General features: G+C 40.9%; 1 protein-coding gene across 1 annotated transcript in view; it reads left to right on the top strand.

Moving 5' to 3' along the window:
* Nucleotides 1-24845, top strand: part of Efcab14 (EF-hand calcium binding domain 14) — a 49263-nt gene extending 24418 nt beyond the window's left edge. Inside the window, exons 8-10 of the mRNA XM_050165640.1 lie at nucleotides 6085-6196; nucleotides 7605-7724; nucleotides 21352-24845. Coding sequence (XP_050021597.1) covers nucleotides 6085-6196; nucleotides 7605-7724; nucleotides 21352-21530 — 411 coding nt within the window. The 3' untranslated portion in view covers nucleotides 21531-24845. The remainder of the gene's footprint in view (nucleotides 1-6084; nucleotides 6197-7604; nucleotides 7725-21351) is intronic.
* The last annotated feature ends 1020 nt before the right edge of the window (nucleotides 24846-25865 follow it).

Below are 25865 nucleotides of genomic sequence, written 5' to 3'. Positions count from 1 at the left end.
GCAAGCTGCCTGAGTATGGCTTTGAAAGGTGGGGTAGGGAGACCTGGCCCCCTCCGCCTGGCCAGCCTGCTTTACAAGAGTGTGTAATTTACTACAAAGCTGTGAAGATTAAAGGAGTCCTAGTTCTTAAAGCCCTTTTGAACTCAGCTAAGCTAAGTAGGAGCTGAGAACTTTGAATGATTTGATGAATAATGTGCCTTGCAGGGTTTTCAAGGCTTACTGTGAAAACTTATCACCCCAACCCCCTTCTTATTTTTAATCCAGCAAAGATAGTTGGTAATAGTAGCCATCTGTCCTGCTATTCCTTCCAATAGCATCAGACCAAGCCTGGATCTGGGTAGAAGTTCTGTTGCCTTTTATACTTCAGTGTTAAAGTTTGTGACTAAACGTTTGGAAGCCTCTGGTTCCACTCTGTCCTCTTGTGCCCGTCCTCATTCTCTTCTGTTCTCCTACTCCTTTGCCATCTGCGTTTAAAGTGGTTCCGATCCTTTCAATAAACTTGACCAATTTGTTTAAGAAGTGTTAAGTGTCAGGGTTGCAGAGATGGCTCAGTTGATGAAGTGCCTGCCACACAAGCATGAAGACCTGAGTTCAGACCCCCAGCACCCACATAAAAGCTGGCACAGTGGCATGAATCTGAAACCCATTAGTTCTGGGGGGAAACAGAGACAGACAGATTCCTGGAGCTCATTGGCCAGCTACCCTACTCAAAATGGCAAGCTCCAGGTTCAGTGACTGATGATTGTCAGCCTCTGCCTATGCACACACATGCGTGCACGCACACACTCATATGAACACATATGTACACCATACAAACACACAAAAGTATTTCATGTCATTCAGATCTTAATGTTTCTTCTTAACCTTTTCTTCTCTTTTTGTTACCCTCTAAGATGAGTAATAGGGCTGCCACTCTGAAAAGGGAGTCTTTGGTGATCAACAGAATTGATACTGTAAAGGCCCAGAGCATAACAGTAAACAGGAAGCTCCCATAAAGTAAAACAAGTGCATCCGAGTCTGTATGCTGTTCCCTCTAAGAGGAGCATTTGATGTCTTGTGATAAATTCCAAGGCAGAGCGGTTAGTACATTGGGATATTAGTGAGTGAATGAATAGGACATCAGGCACTACCTTGTGCTCAGCACTTTACTGGGAGCTGGGATGGCCACAGTGAGTAAGGCAGATATGTGGCCCCTTTTGTGGGACAGCCCATAAAACTGAACAGATTCTTAATCACAAGTCGGGTAAATACTACAGCATGGGAAAGCGTAGGGATCAGGTGGGCTTTCCTCAGGAAACGGCTTTTAAGCTAAGACGGTTATTATCCTAGTCCGCTTTATTACTGTGACCATGATTGAAAACAACATGGGAGGAAGGTGTATTACATCATATGGGTTACAGTCCATTATCAAGGGAAGCCAAAGCAAGAGCTTGAAGCAGAAACTACGGAGGAACACCAACCACTTCCTGGCTTGTTTCCTCTGGCTTGCTCAGCTCCTTTTCTATACAGTTCAGGCCCACCTGCCTAGGGATTTCACCACCTTCAGTGGGTTGGGCTCTCCTTCCTCAATTAGCAATTAAGAAAATGTCCCGTATACTGTTCACAGGCCAGTCTAACGGAGGCAGTTCCTCAGCTGAGGTTCCCTCTTCCCAGGAAACTCTAGTTTCTATCTACTTGACAAAAATTAATTAGCACAGTTATCTAAACCAATGGTAAGGGACAGAGGCATAGATAATCTAAAAATGGTGTCCAGCTTAAAACTCATTTCACATTCAGATTGCATTCTCAACACTTCCGTAGGCCTTTTAAGGCCTGCTGAGATGCAGGGAAAGCAGGAAGAGGGACAGTGACCACAGCGTCGGCTGAGGTGCACACAGTGTTTGAGTTCAGAGATGAACTGGGTTGACGTCATATTATGGAAGCTTTTGATGCAAAGCTTTCTATCTACTTTTTCATCTTAGTGATTTTAGCTAGCAGTTTTATCCTTAGCAATTAGCTAGATAAAGTTGTGTATATTTAAGATTTTGATGCATTATAAGCTGGGCTTTTATTAAGTTTTTAAACTGTTTCTGTGCATTTTTCAAACCTCACTTAGAGAATGACAAGAAGACTGTAAGAGCCAGATTTAAAGGTTGAACACACACAAAATAACAGATGGTTACTATTAGAAATTAGTAGTGATTTCCATAGTAAGTCACATTTTAATAGTCAGGTCAGAACACAGTACTGCATTTCTGCCTAAATCTCTTGGCCTTACTTTTAGATCCTTTGCATCTTATAACTTCATGCTATTTGGTCAGTCTCTTCATATTAGTTCATCAGAGCATTTAGCATCTAGTTTCATTCATATGTCCCTATTGTATCTCCCTAAATAAACTAAGTATCCACTGCACAGTAGCTAGTAGGGTAGGAGTAAAGATAGGGATGTGTAAACTCAAGGTGTAGATGGAGACTGCTAGCTCATTTCCCGACTGCTCAGATTCAAATAATCACACAGAAACTATGTTAATTACAACACTACTTGGTCTATTAGCCTGGGCTTCTTATTAATTAACTCTTACATCTTAAATTAACCCATTTATTAATCTATGTATCACCTTGAGGCTGTAGCCTACCAGTAAGATTCTGGCATCTGTCTCCTTCAGCAGCTACGTGGCATCTCCATGACTCTGCCTATTCTTTGTATATGTATTTCTGTTCAGATTTCCCACCTAGCTTGCTCTACTAAACCATTGGCCAAAACAGCTTTATTCATCAACTAATAAAAGCAACACATACAGAAGGACATCCCACATCATCTCCCCTTTTCTATCTAAATAAAAAGGAAGGTTTTAACTTTAATATAGTAAAATTACATATAACAAAACAGGTATCAAGCAAGAATTATAGTTATTATATTTAGTCCATATACACTTGTCAAATTAAAGAAAATAATATCCTATCTTTGTGAGTCTAAAGTTTCATATCTAATTTATCTTTTATCATAACTAAGGAAAACTATAATTATAACTATCTACTTTTCAACTCTATCAAAGACCCTAGAAGGATATAATATTACCTAAGTAAACGGAAAGTGCATTTTAAGTAACTTCCAAAGTTCTAGAATTGGCAGAGATATCTTGCTGCTTGAGTGGTCATTCAAATTTTTCAACCTACAGGCCCATAGTACTTGGCAAACATTTTTCATGAAGCAGGGAATTTGAAAGGCTGTTTCGCCTATCTTGGCAGTTTGTCAGTCATTTTCTTCTGTATCCTGCAGAAGAGTGTCTATCAGTTTCTTCTGTGAGTCTTGAACCCTGAAGGACCATCCCATCTTTTGTAATGTTTAGCAGTCACTTTTCTTTGGGTCCTGCATGTCCAGTTCATACAACATACCATAAATAAGTCCTGGCTAGAGCAGTTTCTTGCCCAAATGGCTATCCTTGTCACATTGAAGACAAACTCCATAACAAGTTTCTTCAATGCCCATCAACCTCTCTGAAGTAATTGGTGCTGCCAGAGCAGACATGTCTCACTGTTGAAAAAAAGTCTAAATTCTTAAAACATTTTAAATGCCATATTATATAGGTATTTGAAAGATATGAAGAATGCCTATCCATTTGAAATATGTCTCTGTACATCTAGAAAACCTGACTAACATGACTACCATTTTGATTATTACAGATAACTATCTATTAATCTGTATTTCTTAAATATATATTACATTTTAAATGAACTACACAAACAGAATACCTTAAACAAGAGTAAAAATACATAAACACAGTGTAACAAAATCAAACTTAAATTTGTATCAATAGACCAAGATCCATACCAATGCAAAGTATTCATCTCTATATCATATCTCCCCACTTTTTTTTTTTTTTTTTAGAAATTGACTCTGAACATTAATCACTTATAATCAACCCCCTTTAAATGAAAACAAACATTTATAAACAGTTGTTTTGGGAATTTGGGAGTTGTTCTATCCAAACTGCTTCCTGTTCTTTGTTGGGCAAAGTATTTTTAGGGTTCATGGAGACCTGTCAGGAGGGTCTTGTTCCATCAAACCACATTAGTTTGGATGGAATCCACAGGTTCTCATCCTTTGTAGAAACAAAAGCAGAACCTCTTTTCCAAAGCAACATGTTCTTAGACCCAAATTTCTAAGTCAAGATACCTTTAAAATATATATGTTGGTTTAATTTAGCAGCCCCCACAATCATATAACTTTCTTCAGCCAAACAATTCAAAGAAAACACAATAATACACATAATCCAGACTGTCTGTATTCCATCTTTATGTGGCTTATTTTTTTACTCCTTTAATCTATGACTGTCTCTACTCTTTTTATATTACTTTTGCTGTCACTGTAAAGACTTTGTTTTATTTTTTAAAACTATATACTTCTTTTTATAACTGTCTATATACTTTTTCCTCTCTCTCAAACCTACGTACATTTTTTAAACACACTGTGTCTCATTTAGAGGTCTTTTATGTCTGAATTTGTCCTGTTATGTATCTGAAATCCTTTTCTGATAAGTAACATTTTAAAATGGTAAGCACTGTAATCGCGGCAGCCCTGGATACTGGTTCTGTCTCTCTTGGCCTTTTAATATGGTGGAAGTACGTTCACTGCCTCTTCCTGCAAGCTGTGCTCATGGCCCCAGCTCCAGGGACGCAGCATGTCTATGTTATCATTAAGCAGGTTGTAGCATGATGCTTACAAACCCCATTTAAGTGCAGGACCTCATTAAGGAGTCAGAGTTCATGCTACGAGCGGGAAGCTGGCATTTCTTAAAGAAGCCGTGCAGTTTTTACTGCTAATGCTGAGTCAGGAAGCCTTCTCTTAGAGGAGCTGCGCCTCTGCTTGCTGCCAGCAAACAGAGCCTATCTGAAAAAATTACGGCTACCAAGAAGCTGTGCTTAACTCTGTTCTTTTGTGTCTAAAATTTCCATCCCAAGCTCTCTCAGTTTTTATGTGGATGTAGTTGCCTCACAGTTGGCATGCAATTTGTAGGCAGAGACTACTCACTTGTTTCCCAATAATCACACAGAAAGTATATTAATTACAACACTGCTTGGCCTATTAGCTTAGGCATCTTATTAAATAACTCTTACTTCTTAAATTAACCCATTTTTTTTATTGAGAATAGGAAAAAAAAAGTTTCCGCCTCCTCCCAGCCTCCCATTTCCCTCCCCCTCCCCCCACCTCTTCTCCCCCCTCCCCCCACTTCTCTCCCCCTCCCTCTCCAATCCAAAGAGCAGTCATGGTTCCCTGCCCTGTGGGAAGTCCAAGGACCTCCCCCTCCGTCCATGTCTAGGAAGGTGAACATTCAAACTGGCTAGGCTCCCACCAAGCCAGATCATGAAGTAGGATCAAAACCCCTTGCCATTGACCTTGGCTTCTCATCAGTCCTTATTGTTCGCCATGATCAGAGAGTCCGGTTTTATCCCATGCTTTTTCAGTCACAGTCCAGCTGGCCTTGGTGAGCTCCCAATAGATCAGCAAACTCGGGTAACAGTTTAAATTAGAACTATCCCAACTCCTTTTTCTTGTCTCTAACAGTTCCTGCCACGAGCTGGATCTTTACAGTAGGGGCATTGGTTAGATCCTGTAAAAGCTTGTGGTTTGACTGAGTTCCTCTGCCTTTTTTTTTTTTTTAAATTTGCTTCAGATGACATGGTCATAAGGTGATATCTGAGGCCATATTTTAGTTAGTGTAAAATAGCTCCAGGAAACAGTGTCCCCATCATCTAGGAAGCAGGTGCGGCATAGGCACCTGAGAAAGGGCACATTTTCTTTCCTGAAAGAAGAAAATCTTTCTTTTCTGCTGACACGTGCATGCCTTCCCCTATCAATGGGATGTTCATGGTGAAACAGGTCGTGGAGAACATAATGTGTCCTTAATGGTCTAGCATAAATCCAGCTACACACTCATCAGTGCTGCCCCAAAGACAGCCCAGTAGTTGCCTGTCCATTATTGACTTTAGAGGGACCCTGGTAAAGGCCAGACTCTCCAGGCAAAATGTGTTCTGGGAATACAGCGGAGTCTCCAGGTAGGAGTCACTTCTACCTTAAACCTCTCTGATCTTTGTTTTGGGCAGAAAGAAGATAATTCAAATTCTCAGGTGTCCAAGCTGCGAGAAAAACTGCAGCTGATCAGTGCTCTCACAAACAAACCTGGAAGCAACAGGCCTCCAGAGACCGCAGAGGAAGGTGAGCAGCCAGCCGGCTTCTGAATATTTCACGCAGGCTTGGGCAGCCTGCCTGCTTCCCGCACAGGGAGTAGGGACGGTGTCCGCCAGCACTGATGAAAGCGAGTGAGTGATGCCTGAGCGCACAGAGATGAGGCTGATGCACTTCACTTTCATTTAGCAAAAGCCCATTTTGTACTTGATTTGTACTCCAGTCTATTAAGGGGAGAACGGGTAATGTTTAGCTGGAAATAGACTTCTCCATGCTGTCTGCATCCAATTATAGGCAAAAATGTTACTGTCATAGCTTATATTAAACCAGCCCTAAATGTTATGTTTCTGTTATTGTGAGTGCATTAAAATTTACTTAAAAATAAATATTAGTCCTTCTGAAAGTCATTAACATGTAATGATGGAATTATTCCATTTGCAGGCCACTTGGCTGTAGGTAAGGACACAATCAATATTATCAGATGCATTAATTAACCATCTACTGATTTAGGCCCTGTGAGGATAGAACATGGTATTAGACAGTATTGGCTTTAAACTCCCTGCCTCAAGCATTCTTCAGCTTTGGAGACGTAGGATAGATTCCCTCAGATTCTCTCCTGTGAGAAACAGAAGTACATTGAAGGCTTTCCCCTAACATTATCTTATGGTAACATGGCTCAGGCCCCCAGATCAGACTTAACAGCCTGTTTCCCAAGAAGTCAAAAGAATTATCCAACTAAAGTCTTAGCATCTAGCATAAATGATGGCAGCTGTACTATAGCTTGAGTATTCCTTATCCAATAATATCCTTATTATTACTTATGAGGCCTAAAGTATTATCAATTTGGGGTTCTTTCCTTTTTGGAGGGTATTAGCAGGTTTTCTTTGAGTTAATATTCAAGTCTAAATACAAAAATCTTTCATGCTCGACAGTGGTGGTACACGCCTTTATTCCCAGCACTCGAGAGACAGAGGCAAGCAGATCTCTGTTAGTTCTGGTCTACAGAGTGAGTTCCAGGACAGCCAAGGCTGCCCAGAAAAACAATCTTGAAAAAAAAATCATTCATATTTCACATATGCATTATCCATATACATATGGCCTGGTGTTAATTTTATCTGTATTTTTAGGTCACCTTTAATTGACTGTGACCATCACATGAAGTCGTGTGGAATTTCCCACCTGTGTCTGTACTCTGAAAGCTTTGAATTTGGGGGCATTTCAGATTAGGGCCACGCAACCTGTGCACGGGTTCTGTTTCAGACCTTAATGTAATACTGATTCCTCCTGACTTGTCCACAAACGTCCCTCAGTCCACGCCTTTAACTCTCAGCTACTCTGGAGTTGAATATGTGTACTGTTGTCCTAAAAGGTGACCTTCAGTACTAGTTTAATTTGGTGTTAGAATTGATTGTAATAAAAGTGTGTATGTTTGTTACAGAGCAAGTACAGAACTTCACATCAGATCCATCAATGCTGCCAAAATTTTCACACTTTCTTGGAGATCAAACTGAGACCCAGCTAAAACCTATCTCCCTACCAGGGATTTCTAGCATCAAAGGTAACGTTAATGATGGAAATGTTCAACACTGTAACTGTTATAGCTTTTTAATGTTTTCTTGTTTAAAAACAAAAGCCTATCTAATGGACTGGAGAGATGGCTCAGAGAGTGGTAAAGACTGAGTTCAGTCCAGCACTGGGGATGTGGAGACAGCGGATCCTAGGGGCTCAGTGTCCGGCCAGCCTAACCTACTTGTTGAGTTCCAAGCTAGTGAGAAATACTTTCTCAAAAACAAAAAAAGGTGAACAGGGATCAGAGAGATGGCTCAGTGGGTAACAGCATTTATAGCCTGGTAACCTAAGTGTAAACCCCAGAACCAACTAAGGTGGAGCAGAGAGATGACTCCGAAGTTGTCCTCTGACCGTCACACGTGTCATGTGTACACCCACACATAATACCACACAGGAACACATTACACACATTTTATAGCCAACATTATTGGGCCAGCTACAGAAGTCTGATCAGCAGATGATTGCTTGAGACAGAATTCAAACTGAGGCTGTCTCCAAAGCCTCTATAGTGTCTTTCAGTGTGTTTTAAGGTGTTCAGTCAAAGAATGGGGATACACTGTAAGATACAGTCTGAACCAGACACAGTGGCACACGCCTCTAATCCCAGCACTCAGGAGGCTGAGGCACAAAGATAAAGAAATTGAGGCCAGCCTGTACTATATATAGTAAGAGTGTGTCTCCAAAGAAAATCTTTTCTTTCCTCGTGGATATGTTGTCTAATGCAGAGAACAGAAAAAAGCCAAAACAGTTCTGTGAGATTAGCAAAACAAGTCAGAGTTGAGTTGACTGTTTTCAGGACCCTCTAGGAGGGCAATGAGCAAAATAAATACCCATAAAAGGCTGAGTTTCACAGGATGGCATTTGCCTTGTTCCAGTAAGGCCTTCTACTCGTCATTGTAAAGTTGAGGCCTCCTGCGGTTATTGGGCTGTCTGGAAATCACCCAGTTCTGGTCACATACCTTCCACTGGCTCTTCACTTTACCTTAGATGCCCTTGTGCGTTGTGTCCCAGGTCTGGGGTAGGCACTTCCTATACATTATGATTTGTTTTGTTTGTTCCTACTTTGCATATGCTCCTCTATTGAAATTCCCTGGAAAGAAACAAAATTTAGCTTCCATGAGTAAGGTATCTATCCTCTTCACTCCCTGACCTGCAGCTGGGAGCCTGGTAGACACGATTGTGTGACTGAATGAATGAGTTGCTTACGTGCTGCAATTCATTAACGCTTGAATGCTCTTCTTTCCCCTGCCTCTGGTGGTTTTCCTTTGTCTTCTGGTGAGTAAGGGCCGTCATTGTATTTACTCTCTATTAAAAAGAATTTCTGGGGCTGAGAGATGGCTCAGTGGTTAAGAGCACTGGCTGCTCTTCCGGAAGACGAGGGTTCAATTCCCAGCACCCACATGGTAGCTCACAACTGTCTGTAACTCCAGTTCCAGAGGATCTGACACCTTCACACCAGTGCACATACAATAAAGTTAAATAAGTCATTTTTTGCTTTGTGTTTTATGAGATTCTCTGTGTAACAGCCCTTGCTATCCTGGAACTCACTCTGTAGATCAGGCTGGCTGCCTCTGCCTTCCAAGTGCTGGGACTAAAGGAGTGTGACACCACACCACACTACACGAATAAGTTATTTTCTTTAAAAAGAAAAAAGAAAGAAAAAGACTTTCCATGTACTGTTGGGCACTGGGAGGAAGTATCCCGTCTGCTCTTCTGGCTGCAGGGGCCTCTGAGGCCTCACCAGCTGCACTGCTGGCCTGTGGCAGCAGTGAGAGGGCCTGTCGGAAGTTTGTAGGAAATCCTCGGTGGAGCAGATCTTGCACAGAAACTGTTCCTCCTCCCTTTGGGACATTTTCATTCTTCCCCAATGGCAAGAGGCCTGTGGGGTCCAAGTGTGATCTTGAATAACTAAAGGAAAATACTCAGGAAGGCTTTTAAAGAAACGCAGCCCAGAAACCTTCACTTCTTCAGTATTATGAAGTAAGCATAAGAACTCAATCGAGTCCTTTTTCTTTTTTATTTCTTCTAAATTTTTCCATTATTTATTTTTACACAATTCTTAATGGTGTGTACTCTCTCCGAGTCCAGAGGCACAAGATCTTCCTGGCGCTGGAGCTGCAGGCATTTGTGAGCCACCAACAAGGATGCTGCAAACTGAACTCTGGTCCTCTGGAAGAGTAGTACACTCCCGACCACTGAGCAATCCCTCTAAATCCCTTTTGGATTTTTTGTTGGTTTACGTTATTTATTTATTTATTTTTGGTTTTGTCTGTCTGTTTTGGGACAGAGTCTCATATAGCCCAGGTTGACCTCAACACTCTATATACCTAAGGTTGGTCTTGAACTCTGGGTTACAGGCATACACTATTACACCTGGCTCAGATCCTTTGTAAATGTTAAAGGCTTTTGTTGGAAACCGATACCTTAGTTATTTTTTTTAACACAAATTGACTAATGGCATCAACCAACAAAAAATAAATACAGAGGCAGACAGAGAGTCCTGTGGTTCTTTTTTAAACTGCATCATCTGTGGGCCTTAGTAATTGTCGAGGCTATTTAGCCATCACCACTGTCTAATACCATAGCGTTTCCATCACCCCAGAAGAAGCCTCACACTCAGCTCTTCCTCCTGAGCCCTGCCAGATGCTTCAATACTTGGCATCAATTCTGGCCATTTAAGTTGGATCCGCATGGTGGGAAAAAGAAAACCCACTTCCACAAGTTGTCCTCTGCTCTCCGTGTGTGCTTTTTCATGTATACGTATACATAAACACACATACAAATAGTAAATCAATAAGTAAGAGAAATATTTAAATTGCTTTCCAGTTACCACATTCTGGTTCCTAGCAAGCACTGTCTCTTTGGATTTATGTATTTGGGTTGTTTCATTCGTAGACGTGGAATCATACAATATATGGCCTCGTGTGTGCCCCTTTCATCAGAGCGCTCTTTTCATGTTGTGGCATGAAGCAGTACTTCCTATGACTGCGTAATAGTCCATTATGGTGTATTCACGTGTGGTTCATCCGTCCAGAGAGTTGAGCTGTTTTCACTTTTGTGCAATTACTAATGCTGCTGTGAACATGAGTGCATAGATTTTATAGAAACATGTTTTTCTCTTGACTCAGTGCCTAGGAATAAAATTGCTAGGTCATATAATTCTTTATTTTGTCTTCATTAAATTGATGTTTTATTCATAGGTATAATTTTAAATTTTATCATACAATTTGTCTATTAAAACACATATTTAACATTTTCATCATAAATAATACTTTTAGGTACAAATGTATATGATATAATGTCCTCCAGCATGCTACAAATGTCTAAACATCAGTGACTCCTAGAGCTTGGACTTACTCATAAGAGTGGCCAGTAGAGAATAGATGTCTTAAAGAATAATCTAAGAGAAAACCAGGGAATTCATTAAACGAAGTAAGTTCTATATGAACAAGGTATAGATAGTCTGCCTCCTGATCATTCCCACAGTCACCTGCTCAGCTACTCTGATGAGTTGTCTGTCCTCAGGTGTCTGTGAGGAACACAGTACAGTGATTTATCATTGCCTTTCCACAGGAATCACATTCAAAAGCAAACCTCTTCATTTTGAGTCAAGAAATCACTGTTTTCTATAGAAAATGTGTTCTATAGAATAATGTATCAACCAGAATGATTGTTTAAATGTTGACTTGTCCTAGTTAACCATTCTGGTTTTTTGTTTGTTTTAGTTTTTATTGTTTTTATTGAGCTATATATTTTTCTCTACTCTCCTCCCTATTTCTCCCCTCCCCTTCTGCCCTCTCCCATGGTCCCCATGGTCCCCATGGTCCCAATTTACTCAAGAGATCTTGTCTTTTTCTACGTCCCATGTAGTTTAGATCTGTGTATGTCTCTCTTAGGGTTCCCTTTGTTGTCTAGGTTCTCTGGGATTGCATTGAATCTATAGATTGCTTTTTGTAAGATTGCCATTTTTACTATGTTAATTCCACCTACCCAAGAACATGGGAGATCTTTCCACTTTGTGGTATCTTCTTCAATTTCTTTCTTTAAAGATTTAAAGTTCTCATCCTACAGGTCTTCCACTTGTTTAGTTAGAGTTACTCCAAGATATTTTATGCTATTAGTAGCTATTGTGAAGGGTGATGTTTCTCTGATTTCTTTCTCAGCCCATTTATCATCTGTGTACAGGAGGGCTACTGATTTTTTTTTTTTACTTAATCTTGTATCCTGCTACATTACTGAAGGTGTTTATGAGTTGTAGAAGTTCCTTGATAGAATTTTTGGGGTCGCTTATGTAAACTACCATATTATCAGCAAATAGTGAGAAATTAACTTCTTCTTTTCCAATTTGTATCCCCTTGATCTCCTTTTGTTGTTTTATTACTCTAGCTAGAACCTCAAGTACTATATTGAATAGATTTGGAGAGAGTGAATAAACTATGTCTTGTTCCTGATTTCAGTGGGATCGCTGGGAGTTTCTCTCCACTTAGTTTGATGTTGGCTGTCGGCTTGCTGTATATCGCCATTATTATGTTTAGGTGTGTCCCTTGTATCCCAGCTCTCTCCAAGTCGTTTATCATGAAGGAATGTTGTATTTTGTCAAAGGCTTTTTCAGCATCTAGGTCACATAATTCTTTAACTGCCAAACCATTGTTCAAAATGTGTCTACCAGTAGCCATGTATAATGAATCAATCCACTTTCCCTACGTTTCTTGATGGTGGCTGTGCTAGTGGTCATAAAGCAGTTTGTGATCTTGAGTCCCTCCTTTTTTTAATTTCTTTTATTTTTGGATTATAATTACATCAACTCCTCCCTTTCTTTCCTTCCTCCAAAACCTCCCATATTCCCCTCCTTGCTCTCTTTCAACTTTATGGCCTCTTTTTTTCATTAATTGTTGCATGCATGCGCGCGCGTGTGTGTGTGTGTGTTTCTAAATATAACCTGCTCAGTCTGTATAATGTCACTCATATGTATGTGTTTTCAGGAGTGACCATTTGGTCTAAAATAACCAATTGGTGTGCTCGTCCCTGGAAAGTTTATTTCTCCTACTCTTTGCACTCCCTGGTTGCCTGGAGTTCCTTTGTATGGTTGAAGCCTCGTGGGCTTTCCCCATCCACTTTGGCATGTCTATTGTTATCCTTGTTCAATTCATGTTTAAGCATGTCTATTGGTAATACTTTATAAAGCCGGGCGGTGGTTCACACCTTTAATCCCAGCACTCGGGAGGCAGAGGCAGGCGGATCTCTCTGAGTTTGAGGCCAGCCTGGTTTACAACAGCTAGTTCCAGGACAGGTTCCAAGGTTCCAAAGCTACAGAGAAACCCTGTCTCGAAAAACCAGAAGAAGAAAAAAAGGTTTTATGGGTGTGTCTTTTGCAGTGTTCCCTGAGCCTTAGATATGAGAGTTGTTTTGTACCCATTGGGACTGGGCTCCACAACTCTGCATTTTTATTGGTTGTAGTTTTCACTAATGTTTTCTCCTTGTTGCCAAGAGAACTATCCTTGATAAAGGAAATTTCTACTACCCTTACCTGTAGATATAAGGACAAACATTTTTAGAGTATTGTTAGGAATTATGCTGGTTAGAGTTTCTCCTCCAAAGTCCGTGACTTCACTAGGCCTAGGTAGTTGACTAAGTTTCCAATACTAGGCATAATTTCCCTCCTAACTTAAGCAGGTATTATTAAGTCAAGTTAGAGAGCTGATGGTTACTGCCAAGGTATCCATGCCACTACTGCACTCTTGAGGTTCTTGTGCCATGCTGGTCATCATTGTGTTTCGTAGGCATCATAGCAGGGTAGCACTCTTGGTTGCTTCCTTCCTTTGGAAGCTTAATTGGCACCTCTGGTACCAAAAAAACTAATCCTTAGGAAGGAGGCTTTTGGGTCAGTTCCACCTCAAGGGCCTCTGGAGTCTGCACCTGAAGTGCACAGTGTTTTCAGCAATATGGACTACCGTCCACCTCTGGTGGGGGAGGGCAACCAAGGGCAGTGGCAGTAGCCCGTATGTTTTGGGGAGTCCTTGAACAAACCTGACGAACCAAAAGAGAACTTCTTATGCCTGATGTTGAGGTTTTTCTGGGTGGTCTTTGGCTTTTGGAGAGAGCATTATCAGCCCAGATGAGAAAATTTCATTCAAACTATATATGTATATTTACACAAGACTTATATATATTATAGGGTTTGTTTAGGTAAGTAGTTAATAGTATGATTCCTTTTGACTTTTTCAGATATCCTTACCAATTTTACCCTCCTCCCTCCTGTGTTTATTTCCCTCTCAAGTCCCTGATTCTTGAGCTACTCAAATTCTGGATCCAGAAAGACAATGCTACATAGTAGAAAGAGCCCTACTAGGTAATATGAAAATTTGTATCCAACCATATTTGATACACTTCAGTGTTTTTCAAAGTTGGTTGATCTTTGTATTTTCTAATCAGCAGTACTGAGAATGCAGCTCACATAAATATGTAGTACAATATAGCAAAAGTATCTTTAGGACCATTTCAGAAATTGGAAACTCAAGTCAGCAACTCAAATAGCAATTTTAAAAATCAAACATTCTAACACAACACAATCAAAAGATGTACTGATTTGATACATGCTAAGGAATAATGGCAAGAAAACATTAAAAGCCTTTGTTTTCTCCAAACCATTATGTTTCTATAAGAAGAGAAAACTTGGTATATACAATAAAAACACTGCAGTTCACAGCATACAATAGTCTCAAATCCAAAGCAAAGTGCAGCATTTGTTGGTGTGTGGCACAAGGACACATGCACTGCAAAGTGTACATGTTATGTGTCAATTGTGACCTGCAGACTAACACAGCACATCCACACAAAGTGTACATGTTATGTGTCAGTACAATTGTGTCCTGCAAACTAACACTCCCCAAAACACCTCAGACTTGTTAAGCATATGACTCTTATTTAACATTTGGTCACTAAATGTTTAAAAATCATTTATTGTTGCCAAACCCAGAGCTGGTCGGTAGTGCCAGTCTCTAAAACCAGCTTGCTCTGGGGCTCCTGTCACCATTTTTTGAGACTGGAATACAGAAAGGCCATCATGCCCTCATAGCATTTGCCTCTATTCTGGGTATCCAAACTCTGGTCTTCTTGCATGATGCCAAGCACTTTAACCACTGAGCCATCTTCCCGCCTGGTCATTCTGATTTAAAATCTTATCTTTTGTAGTCAAAATCTGCAGCTAGTTCTGGTGTGTATGTATGAGAGAGAGAAAGAGAGGGTAGGGAGAAGAGAAAGGAAACTGATTGTTAGTTATTGGAAGGGGGGTGCACTTGGAGGCTAAAAGAGGGTATTTGGTCCCCTGGACCTAATGGGAAACTTGACTCTGATCCATCTCTCCAGCCCCAAAGAACATTTTTTTTTAATTTATTTATTTATTTATTAAACATTTCTGTCTCTTCCCCACCGCCGCCTCCCCTTTCCCTCCCCCTCCCCCAATCAAGTCCCCCTCCCTCGTCAGCCCAAAAAGCAATCAGGGTTCTCTGCCCTGTGGGAAGTCCAAGGACCACCCACCTCCATCCAGGTCTAGTAAGGTGAGCATCCACGAAACTGCCTAGGCTCCCACGAAACCAATAGGTCCAGTAGAATCAAAAACCCGTTGCCATTGTTCTTGAGGTCTCAGTAGTCCTCCTTGTCCGCTATGTTCAGCGAGACCAGTTTTGACCCAGGCTTTTTCAGACCCAGGCCAGCTGGCCTTGGTGAGTTCCTGATAGAACATCCCCATTGTCTCAGTGTATGGGTGCACCCCTCGCGGTCCTGAGTTCCTTGCTTGTGCTCTCTCTCCTTCTGCTCCTGATTTGGACCTTGAGATTTCAGTCCGGTGCTCCAATGTGGGTCTCTGTCTCTGTCTCCTTTCATCGCCTGATGAAGTTTAATATTCAGGAGGATGCCTATATGATTTTCTTTGGGTTCTCCTTCTTATTTAGCTTCTCTAAGAACCCGAATTATAGGTTCAATGTCCTTTATTTATGGCTAGAAACCAAATATGAGTGAGAACATCCCATGTTCCTCTTTTTGGGTCTGGCTTACCTCACTCAGGATGGTGTTTTCTATTTCCATCCATTTGCCTGCAAACTTCAAGAAGTCCTTGTTTTTTACTGCTGAGTAGTACTCTAATATGTATATATTCCATACTTTCTTCATCCATTCTTCAATTGAAGGGCATCTAGGTTGTTTCCAGGTTCTGGCTATTACAAACAATGCTGCTATAAACATAGTAGAGCATATACTTTTGTTGTGTGATAAGGCCTCTCTTGGGTATATTCCCAAGAGTGGTATTGCTGGGTCCATGGGTAGGTTGATCCCAAATTTCCTGAGAAACCTCCACACTGCTTTCCAGAGTGGTTGCACAAGTTTGCATTCCCACCAGCAATGGATGAGTGTACCCCTTTCTCCACAACCTCTCCAGCAAAGGCTATCATTGGTGTTTTTGATTTTCGCCATTCTGACAGGTGTAAGATGGTATCTTAAAGTTGTCTTGATTTGCATTTCCCTGATCGCTAAGGAAGTTGAGCATGACCTTAGGTGTCTTTTGGCCATTTGAACTTCTTCTGTTGAGAGATCTCTGTTCAACTCAGTGCCCCATTTTATAATTGGGTTGATTAGCCTTTTACGGTCTAGTTTCTTGAGTTCTTTATATATTTTGGAGATCAGACCTTTGTCAGTTGTGGGGTTGGTGAAGATCTTCTCCCAGTCAGTGGGTTGCCTTTCTGTCTTAGCAACAGTGTCCTTTGCTTTACAGAAGCTTCTCAGTCTCAGGAGGTCCCATTTATTCAATGAGGCCCTTACTGTCTGTGCTGCTGGGGTTATACGTAGGAAGTGGTCTCCTGTGCCCACGTGTTGTAGAGTACTTCCCACTTTCTCTTCAATCAGGTTCAGTGTGTTTGGACTGATATTGAGGTCTTTCACCCACTTGGACTTGAGTTTTGTGCATGGTGATAGATATGGGTCTATTTTCATTCTTCTACAGATTGACATCCAGTTTTGCCAGCACAATTTGTTGAAGATGCTCTCTTTTTTCCATTGTATACTTTTAGCTCCTTTATCGAAAATCAGGTGTTCATATGTTTGTGGGTTAAAGTCAGGGTCTTCTATTCGATTCCATTGGTCGACTTCTCTGTTTTTATGCCAATACCAAGCTGTTTTCAATACTGTAGCTCTGTAATAGAGTTTGAAGTCAGGGATGGTAATGCCTCCAGACGTTCCTTTATTGTATAAGATTGTTTTGGCTATCCTGGGTTTTTTGTTTTTCCATATAAAGTTGATTATTGTCTTCTCCAGATCTGTGAAGAATTTTGATGGGATTTTGATGGGGATTGCATTGAATCTATAGATTGCTTTTGGTAGAATTGCCATTTTTACTATGTTGATCCTCCCAATCCAAGAGCAAGGGAGGTCCTTCCATTTTCTGGTGTCCTCCTCTATTTCTTTCTTCAAAGACTTGAAGTTCTTGTCAAATAGATCTTTCACTTCCTTGGTCAGGGTTACCCCAAGATATTTTATGCTCTTTGTGGCTATCGTGAAAGGTGATGCTTCTGTGATTTCCCTCTCTGTTTCCTTATCCTTAGTGTATAGGAAGGCAACTGATTTTTTGGAGTTGATCTTGTATCCAGCCACGCTACTAAAGGTGTTTATCAGCTGTAGGAGTTCTTTGGTAGAATTTTTGGGGTCGCTTATGTATACTATCATGTCATCTGCAAATAACGAAAGCTTAACTTCTTCCTTTCCAATACGAATCCCCTTGATCCCCTTATGTTGTCTTATTGCTATTGCTAGAACTTCAAGCACTATATTGAAGAGGTATGGAGAGAGTGGACATCCTTGTCTTGTTCCTGATTTTAGTGGGATGGCTTTGAGTTTTTCTCCATTTAATTTAATGTTAGCTGTCGGTTTGCTGTAGATAGCTTTTATTATATTTAGGTATGACCCTTGTATCCCTATTCTCTCCAAGACCTTTATCATAAAGGGGTGTTGAATTTTGTCGAATGCTTTTTCCGCATCTAATGAAATGATCATATGGTTTTTTTCTTTCAGTCTATTTATATGGTGGATTACATTGATAGATTTGCGTATGTTGAACCAGCCCTGCATCTCTGGGATGAAGCCTACTTGATCATAATGGATAATTTTTCTGATGTGTTCTTGAATTCGGTTTGCCAGTATTTTATTGAGAATTTTTGCGTCGATATTCATGAGTGAGATAGGCCTGTAATTCTCTTTCTTGGTTGGGTCTTTGTGTGGTTTTGGTATCAGGGTAACTGTAGCTTCATAAAAGGAATTTGGCAATGACTTTTCTGTTTCTATATTGTGAAATACGTTAAGGAGTATAGGTATTAGCTCTTCTTGGAAGTTCTGGTAGAATTCTGCGTTGAACCCATCTGGTCCTGGGCTTTTTTTGGAAGGGAGATTTTTGATAACAGTTTCTAGTTCTTCGCGACTAACAGGTCTATTTAGATCATTCACCTGGTCTTGGTTTAGCTTTGGTATATGGTACTTATCTAAAAAAATGTCCATTTCTTTTGCATTTTCCAGTTTTGTGGCATACAGGCTTTTATAGTAAGATCTAATGATTCTCTGGATTTCCTCTGTGTCTGTGGTTATGTCCCCCCTTTCATTTCTGATTTTATTTATTTGCGTGTTCTCTCTCTGTTGTTTAGTTAGTTTGGATAGGGGTTTGTCGATCTTGTTGATTTTCTCCAAGAACCAACTTTTTGTTTCATTGATTCTTTGGACTGTTTTCTGTGTTTCTATTTTGTTGATTTCTGCCCTCAGTTTGATTATTTCCAGTCTTCTACTCCTTCTGGGCACCTCTGCTTCTTTTTTTTCTAAAGCTTTCAGGTGTGCCATTAAGTCCCCAATGTATGCTTTCTCTGTTTTCTTTAAGTGGGCACTTAGTGCTATGAACTTTCCTCTTAGCACTGCTTTCATCGTGTCCCATAGGTTTGAGTATGTTGTCTCTTTATTTTCATTAAATTCAAGGAAGACTTTAATTTCTTTCTTAATTTCTTCCTTGACCCAGGTGTGGTTCAGTAGTTGACTGTTCAGTTTCCATGAGTTTGTCGGCTTTCTGGGGGTAGCATAGTTGTTGCCATCTAACTTTAATCCGTGGTGATCTGATAAGACACAGGTGGACACTGATATTCTTTTGTATCTGTGGAGGTTTCCTTTGTTTCCGAGTATATGGTCAATTTTTGAGAAGGTTCCATGAGCTGCAGAGAAGAAGGTATATTCTTTCCTATTTGGGTGGAGTGTTCTGTAGATGTCTGTTAAGTCCATTTGCTTCATTACCTCCAATAATTCTCTTAATTCTCTATTAGGTTTCTGTCTGATTGACCTGTCCATTGGAGAGAGAGGTGTGTTGAAGTCTCCTACTATTAGTGTGTGTGGTTTTATGTCTGCCTTGAGTTTTAGAAATATTTCTTTTACATAAGTGGGTGCTTTTATATTAGGGGCATAGATATTCAGGATTGAGATGTCATCCTGATGAATTGTTCCTGTTATGAGTATAAAGTGTCCATCTCGATCTCTTCTGATTGATTTTAGTTTGAAGTCAGTTTTGTTGGAAATTAGTATGGCCACACCTGCTTTTTTGTTAGGACCATTTGCTTGAAAGACCTTTTCCCAACCTTTTACTCTGAGTAGATGCCTGTCTTTGTGGTTGAGATGTGTTTCTTGCAAACAGCAGAATGTTGGATCCTGTTTTCGTATCCAATCCCTTAGCCTGTGCCTTTTTATAGGTGAATTGAGACCATTAATATTAAGTGATATTAGTGACCAGTGGTTGTTTACTCCGGTTATTCTTACTGTTTTCGGTAGTAGAGTTTGTGTGTGTCCCTTCTTTGAGTTGTACTGGTGAAGGTTCGCTAGATTCCTGAGTTATTGTAGTCAGTGTTGGCAATGTTGGATTCCTTGGGTTGCGATTTTCCTTCTATTACTTTCTGTAGCGCTGGATTTGTGGCTACGTATTGTTTAAATTTGTTCTTATCCTGGAATGTCTTGTTTTCTCCATTGATAGTGAATACTAGCTTGGCTGGGTATAGAAGTTTGGGTTTGCATCCATGGTCTCTTAGTTTTTGAAGAACCTCTATCCAGGACCTTCTGGCTTTCATGGTTTCCATAGAGAAGTCAGGTGTAAGTCTGATCGGTTTACCTTTATAAGTTACTTGGCCTTTTTCCTTTGCAGCTCTTAATATTCTTTCTTTAACCTGTATATTTTGTGTTTTGATTATTATATGGCGAGGGGATGCTTTTCTTTGATCCAGTCTGTTTGGTGTTCTGTATGCTTCTTGGATATTCAAAGGAATATCTTTCTTTATGTTGGGAAAGTTTTCTTCCATGATTTTGTTAAATATATTTTCTGGGCCTTTTAGCTGTAATTCTTCCCCTTCTTCTATTCCTATTATTCTCAGGTTTGGTCTTTTTATTGTGTCCCATATTTCCTGAATGTTTTGTGATGAGAATTTGTTGGCTTTGCTGTTTTCTTTGATCAGTGCGTTTATTTTCTCTATGGTGTCTTCAGAATCTGAGATTCTTTCTTCTATTTCTTGTATTCTATTGATTATGCTTGTTTCTGTAGGCTCTGCTCGTTGACCTAGATTTTCCGTATCCAGCTGGTCCCCAGTTTGTGCTTTCTTCCTTGCTTCCATTTCAGTTTTCAATTCTTGAACTGTTTCCATTACCTGTTTGTTCATTTTTTCTTGGTTTCCCAGGGTCTCATGTACGTATTTACTCAATTCTTCAAACTTTTTGTTATACTTCTCATCCATTTCTATAAAGGTGTTTTTTACATATTGTTTAAGGGACTCTATTGCTTTCATAAAGTCGATTTTTTCCACTTCTTCTGTGTTAGGGTGTTCAAGTCCTTCTGTTGTAAGATCATTGGGTTCTGGTGCTTTCATGTTGTTTTTCAGCTTATTGGGAGAATTTTTGCCTTGGCGCCTGCCCATCTCCTCCTATTGACGATCTCTAATTGGTCTTTTAAAACCAGATCAGGTTTCCCTGCTGGCCAGAGGCTCCTCTTGCAAAATTCCCTCGTTCTGTTTCCTGGCTCCTGCCAGGGGCCAAGATCCCTCTCACCCCTCAGACGGGTCTTCAGGAAAAGAACCAGGTTCCCTGTTTGCCCGGGACCTCGCCAACCAAAGGCCTACCTCTTTGATTTAATTGTCCTGGGGCGATCTGCTCTTGGTGTTGCCCTGGTCCCTGTCGCCTGCGTTGTCTGCCACTGTGTCAGTACCCGCCGGTCCCGGCCGCTGCGCCAGCTACGTCGCCCGCCGTGCGCGTCCGGTTCCCAAGAACATTTTTTTTTGAAGCAAAGTTGGGAGAACTGTTTTGTTTTGTAGGGGAAAGGTTTGTTTGTACGATGATAAGATCTCACCACGTAGCTTTGGCTGGCCTGGAACTACTAAGTAGGCTATTCTCAAGTCCAAAGAGATCTGCCTGCCTCTACCCACCTACTCCCAAATGCTACCATTAAATGTATTTGACAACCACACCTGGCAAAGTAGCTTTTCTTTTAATGCTTTGGAGATAGCTGAAGCTACTTTTAACTGTGTGCACAAACATCTAATGTCTGCTTTTTAATTCCTGTTTAACAGACCTTCAGGATTTATTCCACAAGGCTGGTCAAGATGCGGTGAATGGGATGCTGACCTATCAAGAAATCTGGAATTCCCTAGGTTCTGGCATGCCAAGACCAGAGAGCTTGAGAGCCTTTGATTCCAATGGAGATGGAAGATACTCCTTCCAAGAGCTAAGAGTAGCTTTAGGTATCTAGTATCAACGGGCATATTTTGAAATGGATGTGTACCCTGGACTACCTAAAATCTACTTACCTTAAAGAAAAAAACCTCTTGACTTATCCATCAGCCTTCCAGCCCTTCACACTATTGTAGCAGACACATTGCCACCTTTTAACTTGTTTGAAAATGCTATTTAAAAAAGTTATTTTTTTAAAAAAATTTACTTATAATATGATGTTTGGAAATCTATGATTTCCTGAAGCCAGAAATATCTTGTAACTTAAAAGTTGCCAGGAGAAAAATAATAAAGCCCTCTATCTCTTTCCTGTTTTTGAGGGGAAGAGACTTTATCTTTTAAAGTTGGAAAGTGTATATATAGAGATAATAAGTCACTGTTTATATTTCATATGAATCTGCCTTAAATTAGCTGCACTTTATGGAACTTCAGAATATGTCTTTTCTTTGAAAGATGAGTCTTTTCTGTTTATAAATACACAAAATGAAAGGTTGTGCATATTGTATAGAGAGTCGGAAGAAGGGCTTTGAACCGGATGAACAAATGATTTGTGTGTGATTGACAGTCTGCCCTAGGTGGTGGCTGAAACTGTTCACATCTCTTTCAGGTAACCCTCAAAGGCCTTGGTGCCACCATCGGGTTTGTTTGGTCAGGGAGCTGGCGCATCAGTTCAGAGTGGAAGCTGTGCAGAGGATGCCAGCTCCAGGTGCAGGAAAATCAAATTCTAGGTCATTGCTCCTATTCCTAACATAAAAACCAGAGAAGTCTTATTGAGATTTCCCTCATTTTTAATTATCTCTCAAAGTTTATGAGCATAAAGGTTATTCGGTGGGGAATTATGTTTTCCCCTCAAGCAAGCTAGATTTTGTCTTCTCTACCAACACACTCAAGACTACCTTAAAGTTGTAACTGCCTACCTGTGGCACCATCTCCAGTCTGGAAGGCAAAGGCTCATGTCCTTGGTCACTATATCAAATTAGTTGTCCAGAGCATTAGAGAACAGCTCTGAGTTTTGACTCGGGAAACAACACCCTCTGAAATTTTACATCTGAACTACCCAAGAATTTGCTTTATTTCTTGGCGGGACACTGAAAGGCAAATGCAGTTCAATGAAATGTGAAATCCCATGCTCTGTTCACGGTTGTTCAATCAGAAGCAGCTGTAGGTTTTCTGTCCAGAGGATGCCTCAGTGCCAAGCAGGCTTGGAGCAGGGGCCTCCTGGTGATGTTGGCAGTTTTTCCAGATCTAAAAAAACAAGTACAATGCTTTCCCCTTTGCATACTTTGTGGGCAAGTCATGACAGGTCTGACTAGAAGGTCACCAATGTCACTATATGTTGAGAGCACTTCCGGTGTTGTTCTTAGGTGTCTCTGGGCACCATGAGAGGAAGACCACACAGAACCTCGCTTCACCGCAACAGTCAGGGAAAGAAACACTGGAGAAGCTGCGGTGCTGCAGGCTTCTTCTTTGTACTGATCATTCCTGTGTAATTGTGTTCCAGTTGCCCTGTCAGCTGTGGATAGTCTAGTAACCTTAAACCTTTAAAGATGTTTGAGTTTGGTTTGGTTTGGTTTTGTATTTTATTTCCTTTACATGCTATTCATCTTGGTGTTGGCTTCTTTTCCGTAGAAATATTAAAACTCAGTGAAGGCAAGATAAAGTTTTCCTGTGCATTTGTCTTCTTATCTCACGTTTCTTCCTCTTTAAAGTTTTTGCCTTAACGTTTGCCTTGCCCATCTATGCTCTCACTTTCTTGGAAAGGTTGAAAATATACTTCAACATTAACCTGGCACTTTAGTAATCGAAGGTAACTCTTGCTCTTCTGGCTGCCTTCTGTACTCCCCTCTTTTTAATATATAGGTATATACACTTACAGATTTTGTAATAACCAAATAAAGTTCTAGCAATAAATTGAATTATTCTGCTATATTTGTATATATTGTAACATAAATAGTATGTCTGTACCTGGAAGGTATTTTTTTTTTGAGAACTGATTTATATGATATATACTGAGGGTAATGTAGCTTGTCCTTTTCAGTTTTAAGTTTTTATTTGTAGGCAGATACTTTCAAGACACCTTAACTCTTTGTGGTATATGCTTTCAGGGGGGAAGCAGGGTTTGTTTCTTGGTCTTTTTTCTGTTCTTCTTCCTTCAAGCTTGTCTGCCAGCATTACCCCTGAGCCATGCATTGTCTCCTCCCCTACCCTACCAAGTTGGCCAGAGGTATCCGTAACTGTCCTCTGGCCTATGATAACTCATCCTGCCTGAGGCATTACCAGATCTCCTGGGTAGAGGTAGGCATCTTATCCTCCTTTGCTAAAAATTGGAGAGGCTCACTGGCTTAGGAGCACCAGACACCTATCACTCAGTGCAGACTGGGGTTTTCATTTGTATACTGTTAACTTGTGCATCGGTGCCTTCTGTTAGTCAGGCTTCACCAGCCACAGATCACCTCTAGGAGAAGAACCGGATGGTGGTGGTGAGTTTGGCTTTGGGTTTAAATCCTGTGGCCTTGCCAATCAGCAGCTCTTGAGTGCTTACCACATTAGTTTCTTAAAACATAGCTCCCTGGCCCTTCGCTCCATTGCTGTGTACCATCCAGCATTATATTTGCTGAATAATCTTCCTCAAGCTATTCATGGTAGTACATGCCTGTAACTCCAGCCCTTGGGAGGCTGAGGCAGGAAAATAATGAGTTCTAGCCAAGTCTGAGTTACACAGTGAGATCTTGTCTCAAAAAAAGGACCTAGCTTAGAGATGACTGCAGTGGCATTTAAGGAGCAGAACAATGCTTGGCACTTGAGAATGAGTCTGATGCGAAAGAGCTGAGGAGTGGACAGTCGCATTTCGCTGCCGGCTCTTTCCCCTTCCGGTGTAGCCTTCTCTTTGTCGTTTCTGGACACAGCCCTATCAGCCTCCCTCTCTGGTGCCCGCGGTCACAGTGGAAGATTTTGACTGTGATAGGCTCACACTCATAATGGCCTGTTGAGTTGTTTCTAGTGACAGCTTTTGTTTGCTGCACACCTCATTGGCTTGCTTACCAGCCATCGAGATGTGGTCCCTTCTCTCATAGTCAAGCCAGAATACATTTGGGTATTCCTGAGACTGGAGAGAGCATGTATTGTTTGTTATATGAACCTAACCTACCTTGTTGTTTTCTCATATTAAGAAATGTAAATCTACTTTATATTAATGGAGCTATTTTGGCAATGTATAAGCAATTTTGATTCTGTTTAGGGAGTGGATTCAAGGTTTCCATGACTTCATTTGAGCTTTACTGACTTCCTATCAGTATAGCCATTTTAATTTAAATAAAACATTTCCTTTCTCTCACTGTGTCTGACTAAAATCTTCCCTGCTTTCCTAATCCCGATTTTTGTGAACTGCTTTCTGCCTCCGCTTAAAATCAAAAGTTATTAGTATCACAAGACAGTATTCAAGACTCCGCCTTAGGAATTACCATGTTTTGTCAAGAAGGCTCGCTCCTGAGGCAAAAAAAAAAAAACCCTGCAAGAATTGTCTCTGCTGTTGGCTACCTGCCAGACCCCTTTGTGTGACCCGCCCGCAATACTCCTTTGCTGAAGACACCACATACTCTGTTTACGGGACAGAAATCAAGTTGGAATTGGACAGGAAGCTTCCTTCCTGATGGCTTGGTAGCCCTCCTAATGCATGGAGGTCTCTCCAGGCTGTGGGAGAGAAAAGCCATCAGCAATCAGCTGTGGATCCTGTGTACCGTGCTACCGACCGCCAGGCAAGATGTGCCCACGTGACAACAGGGAACTCAGTACTAGTATCGCAAGCCCAACCTAAAGTCTCTGGCTGGGAACCACCCAAAGTGAGGGTTGAATGTCCATCCATAATTGACATATGTCCTCTCCAGGCTCAGGGCCCATTGTAGAAGGGGTAGACGGAATACACGAGCTGGAATAGGTAGGGCAGGGGATAGAATACTAACAATGAACTTGATGTGGCTTTGTGCTCTCAGATCCACTGTAGTTGTGATCACCTACACAAGACTGGACCTGCCAACATCCGGTCATAGGTCAGGAAAGGAGCTCATGAGGCCCCACCCCTCCCTGAGGACTTAAATGCAGTTCATGGTTGTCCTGGATGGGACATTTATTTTTGTAAGTAATTAGTGTAGCCACTGGTAAGCAACCCTAATGAAATGCATTGTTGGGTTTTTCTTTGCTTGTTTTGTTTTTCAAAGAAGACATGAAAGGATTACAGTGTTTGACCTGAGTAGTGAAGGCTGCAGAGCTCAGGCTTTGGGTAGATTCAGGATGAGAGGGAGCAAGGTGGGGCAAGGACTGAGGCTGCACTGGTGTCCATCCAAAGCTCCATATGGAC

This window comes from Alexandromys fortis, unplaced genomic scaffold (genome assembly GCF_014885135.2).
Source record: "Alexandromys fortis isolate MF-2015 unplaced genomic scaffold, M_Fortis_MF-2015_v1.1 scaffold_157, whole genome shotgun sequence".
Taxonomy (NCBI): domain Eukaryota; kingdom Metazoa; phylum Chordata; class Mammalia; order Rodentia; family Cricetidae; genus Alexandromys; species Alexandromys fortis.
Note: the sequence above shows the minus strand (reverse complement) of the source record. Positions and strands in the feature narration are given on the sequence as shown.